The 4,287-nt window shown below is 54.9% G+C and overlaps 2 protein-coding genes across 5 annotated transcripts in view; one reads left to right on the forward strand and one right to left on the reverse strand.

Annotated features, from left to right (window-relative positions):
* The window catches only part of APOM (apolipoprotein M), a 20,804-nt gene extending 19,729 nt beyond the window's left edge, over positions 1-1,075 (forward strand). For 3 of the 4 annotated variants that reach the window (XM_011944697.1, XM_011944695.1, XM_011944696.1), the window contains 4 exons: positions 90-163; positions 254-352; positions 499-597; positions 936-1,075. In XM_011944697.1, the coding sequence (XP_011800087.1) occupies positions 90-163; positions 254-352; positions 499-597; positions 936-961 (298 nt within the window). In that variant the 3' untranslated portion in view covers positions 962-1,075. Of the gene's footprint in view, positions 1-89; positions 164-253; positions 353-498; positions 603-935 lie in introns of all 4 variants that reach the window. The other variant, XM_011944694.1, reaches the window with a different exon arrangement.
* Positions 1,076-1,197: 122 nt separating this feature from the next.
* LOC105513732 (chromosome unknown open reading frame, human C6orf47) lies at positions 1,198-3,647 on the reverse strand. The gene has a single exon (XM_011944693.1). The coding sequence runs from the start codon at positions 2,834-2,836 to the stop codon at positions 1,955-1,957; it is 882 nt and encodes a 293-aa protein (XP_011800083.1). The 5' UTR covers positions 2,837-3,647; the 3' UTR covers positions 1,198-1,954.
* Positions 3,648-4,287: the final 640 nt, after the last annotated feature.

The raw sequence follows: 4,287 nt of genomic DNA on the forward strand, positions 1-4,287 counted from the left end.
AAAAAAAAAAAAAAAAAAAAAAAACCAGCTGGGACACTGTAGTTGGGGTGATGCTCATTCTTTCCTCCTTGCCACCACCACCTCTGCAGAAAAGATGGGCTCTGTGTGCCCCGGAAATGGATCTACCACCTGACTGAAGGGAGCACAGATCTCAGAACTGAAGGTTGGTTCTTCCCAGCCCTCACCCTCCCCAAGTCCCTTGAAGCTTGGTTCTGCATCTGTGTTCTCACACTTCTCCCACCTACTTTGACAGGCCGCCCTGACATGAAGACTGAGCTCTTTTCCAGCTCATGCCCAGGTGGAATCATGCTGAATGAGACAGGCCAGGGTTACCAGCGCTTTCTCCTCTACAGTGAGTAGGGATATAAGGCAGGAAGGGTTGGAGGGAAACAAGGGAGGGCAAGAGAACTCCTCACTCTGTGTCCTATGACATCCTCCCAGGAAGAGCTAGGTGCTTCCAGGGGTTTTGACTGGCCTGGCCCCACCTTGCCCTTCCAGATCGCTCACCACATCCTCCCGCAAAGTGTGTGGAGGAATTCAAGTCCCTGACTTCCTGCCTGGATTCCAAAGCCTTCTTACTGACTCCTAGGAATCAAGGTAAGGTGTTAAAGTTTCACAAAACAGGATTAGGACTCACCAAGTCTTCTGGGGTTACAGGGTGAAAGAGGCTCATGTGATGTCACCAGAGGGATATGGCTAAGAGCTGTCATGTCACCTGAGGGACGCAGGATGGGTTCTGGGCTACTCAAGAGAGGTTTCAGAGTTTGCACTGGATAAAGGGGACAGAGGGTCATACGTGGAGGGAAAAGGCCCTTAGAGACTCCCCTTTGACACGGAATGAAAGAACACATTCTCCCCCACCCCATTACTATCAACTTTGCTTTTCTCCCTGGACTTCCTTTCTGTCGTCTTCTTTTTCCCTTCTCCCATCACAGAGGCCTGTGAGCTGTCCAGTAACTGACCTGTAACTTCGTCTAAGTCCCCAGACAGTACAATGGGAGCTGAGTTATTGAAGAGAGAAGCTGGAGACTTCCAACTCCCATTCAAGATAATAAAGATGATTTTTCAATCCTCATCTCATTCTGGGGTTTGTCTCCAGACATCATTCCCACGCCTCCCATTTCAACACTCCCCCTGGATTCTCTACCACCTAAACCCCCAGGTGGATGGCGTCAGGAAGAACAGAGTGGCAGTAACTCTCACTTTGTAGTGGTATATTTAGGATTTGATGTGACACAGTTATTTATTGCTGAGTGAGCAAACCCCTAGCCCCCAAGTGGGGACAACAGGCTTCAGTGCTTCCCCCACACTGCCTGAACTACCGCCCTTCTGCACTGGCCCTCCTGCCAATACTGCCTGCGCTGTCCCCACTCCCTCTGGCTCCCACGATCACCAGAGCTGCCCTGCAGGCTCCCTGTCACCTGTGGGGTCCTATCCAGACCCCCTAATCCACTTGCCTAGCAGCCCCACTCTTCCCTTGGTGGCTCAGATCTCGAGATCCAAGGAGTACCCTGGGTGTCCCAACCACTCTCTTACTGCTACCCTGCTCTCGTCTCCTGCACCCCAGGAGAGTTTTGAAAGGTAGAGAGAACCCTTTGGTCTTTATTCTCCACCACCACACTTTTTTTCTTTTTCTTTTTCTTTTTCTTTTTTTTTTCTGCTTTTAAAAAGTGGAGGTGGAAAAAAAAAAACACAAAAAACTGAAGGTGGGAGAAATTTAAAAGCAAAAATAACAGCTGGTGAATCCAAGGGCAGTGCCCTCACTGTCGATAAACACAAACACCCTAAATAGCTCTGTTCTCTCCTATGTATGAAGGGGGGCCCTGCACCCTCATACTCTGGGGTTTCTTCCCCATCCCTGAGGTCCCTATGCTTACAATTTGGGTCATGCCCCACACTTTTCTCCTAAAGCCCACACACTCTTCACCCTTTACCCCCACACGGCACCCCATGGTCACAGCCCCTTTCCTGGGTCTCCCCTCTGCTCCTCACCCTCCCTCTCCAACCCCTCACTCTCCCAATCAGTGGCCTCCTCATCCCCACTGGGCTCCCGGAGGCTGACAGCCAGCACCAAGGCCTGCAGGAGACCAAAGAGGCAGGCAAAGTGCAAAGGGTGGGCAGTAAGTAGGCTCAGAACAGCATGGAGCCCATGCAAGGCAGCCAGGAAGGACAGTAGGCCATGTAGCCAGAGGCCCAGCGGTCCACGCAGGCCCAGTGTGTCCAAGGCTGCCCGCAGTGGTCGTGAGCACAGGGCCAGCAGGGCAGAGGCAAGCAGCTCCAGCAGATGCAGGGTCAGGTTGGTGGAGATCTGCAGACACTCCTCTGGTCCCCCCAAGTACCGGGAGGGAGCTCCTGGTTCCCCCCGCAACCAGCCCAACAGCTTCTCACGCCTGCCAGGTTTCTCCACTGGGGTTCCTGGCCCAGGGACGCTCATTCCCCCTTCAGGCAACACCTCAGGTCTCCTGGTGCCTCCTGAATCCACATGATCCCATCCGAGTTCGGGACTGGCCCCTCCAGCCTCCAGTCTCCCAGACTCTTGAGTGCTAGAGATAGGCTGGACCCACTTGAGGGAATCCATTCTTTTGCTCCCTAGTTGCTCAACTTGGGGCTCAGTGCTTGGTTCGGAAGCAGCCCTAGAAACCCTCAATGCCCCTGAGTCCTTGGTCTTGGGATGCCCCACATCTTCCATGGTTTCTGGGGCACTATCCCAGTCACTTCCTGAATTCTCCGAGGAGCTGTCCACCCATCGGGGTTCTGGGTCAGGTGGGTCAGGCCTCATTGGTTTCCGGCGGCCCCAAGGGCGAGGTAACCAGCCACCAAGCCGTCGCAGGAACATGGCTGGGGTGTGTAATGGGCCCCCAGATTCTGAGGCTGCTTCCTGGCACTACTCAGACTCTCAGGATCTCCTCAGAAGCCAGAGTCTTTCTGGCTCAGAACAGGTATTTGCCTGGTGATGCAGTCCTACTCTGAATTCAGAAGTGGCTCCTCCCTTCTCTGAATGGTCATGCAGCCTCAAGTGTGGCAAGTGGTTTGCTTCCTCTTCAGTTTTGGGGTAAAGGGAGGCACACCCAAATTCATTCACCATCCACACCCCCACAAACAAGATTCCAAGAGTCTCAGATCTGACAAGGCCTGGGTCACCACCAGAGAGTCCTCTCTGTGTTTCCGGATTTCCTTCCCAGCAGGCATCACCCCAAGTTTCACTCACCAAGGCCACACCCCAAGGTGCCCCAGAAACTGGGGCGGCAGTGCTCCATCCAATAAAGCAGGCAGGAAGGTGGCCCCAGGTCCCAGGTGCTCCTGGATCGTGTAGTCTTGAAGTGCTGCCCCAAGGGACCTCGAGGAATAGGAATTCTCTTCGTTACTAGGTGGAATGAAAGTGTCCAGCAAACTCCAGCTAGCAGCGTTCGTCCCTTGATTTAGAGCGCGATGATTTCTACAAAGTGGCCCGATTGGCCCGCGAACACGCAGCAGAGACGCGGCCTCCGCAAGGTCAGAACTAAGATGTCCTCGGAGATCCCCAGTCGCGAGGCAAAGTGCGGGCCTACTTCGGGACCCTCGCGTCCGGGCGCTTTGCGCGAGGACCGCTCCCGGGCCCAGCGTCGGCGCGGCGGCCTTGGGGAGCCGCTGGGAGCTGCGGAGCCCGGAAGCAGCTGCACCGGGACGGGAAGGACCCGCGGGGGCGGTGCCGCAGCTCATGGGGCGGACCCTGCGAATCGACCGCCCCCGTATCCCCCGCTTTGTCCGTGCGCGCCGGACCACGGAGCGCCAAGCTGACGTTAGCAGGGGCCAAGACCTTAATTTAAACCCAACTCCCCATTTTCCCGAGCTTCTTATGCTCCCCTGAACTCGGTCGCCCCCCTACAGCCCCCTGCCCCTGAGTTCTTCTCCACATTCCCCACCGCTCCCCCATTTCGCATCCAAGCCTTCATGAAAGGCTTTCCTAGAAAGGAAAAAATGAGGAGTCTTGCAACTGCAACAGCCCTCCCCTCCCCCTCTCTGCAAATTTTAATTCCTGGATTTCACAACAGTGAGCTCTTCTTGTGCCTGGCATGAGCAAGACAAGGGGTTGGGTGGTGGGAGGGTCTGGGAAGTGTGGGAAAGAAAAGTGTACACAAGCCGGGCGCGGTGGCTCAAGCCTGTAATCCCAGCACTTTGGGAGGCCGAGACGGGCGGATCACAAGGTCAGGAGATCGAGACCATCCTGAGGATGCAGCATTTCAGCTAAGACAAGAAAAGAGTGAGGCAATATTCATTTGTGATAAAAAATACTCAAGCCGGGCGCGG

Source organism: Colobus angolensis, unplaced genomic scaffold, assembly GCF_000951035.1.
Source record: "Colobus angolensis palliatus isolate OR3802 unplaced genomic scaffold, Cang.pa_1.0 Scaffold236, whole genome shotgun sequence".
Taxonomy (NCBI): Eukaryota; Metazoa; Chordata; class Mammalia; order Primates; family Cercopithecidae; genus Colobus; species Colobus angolensis.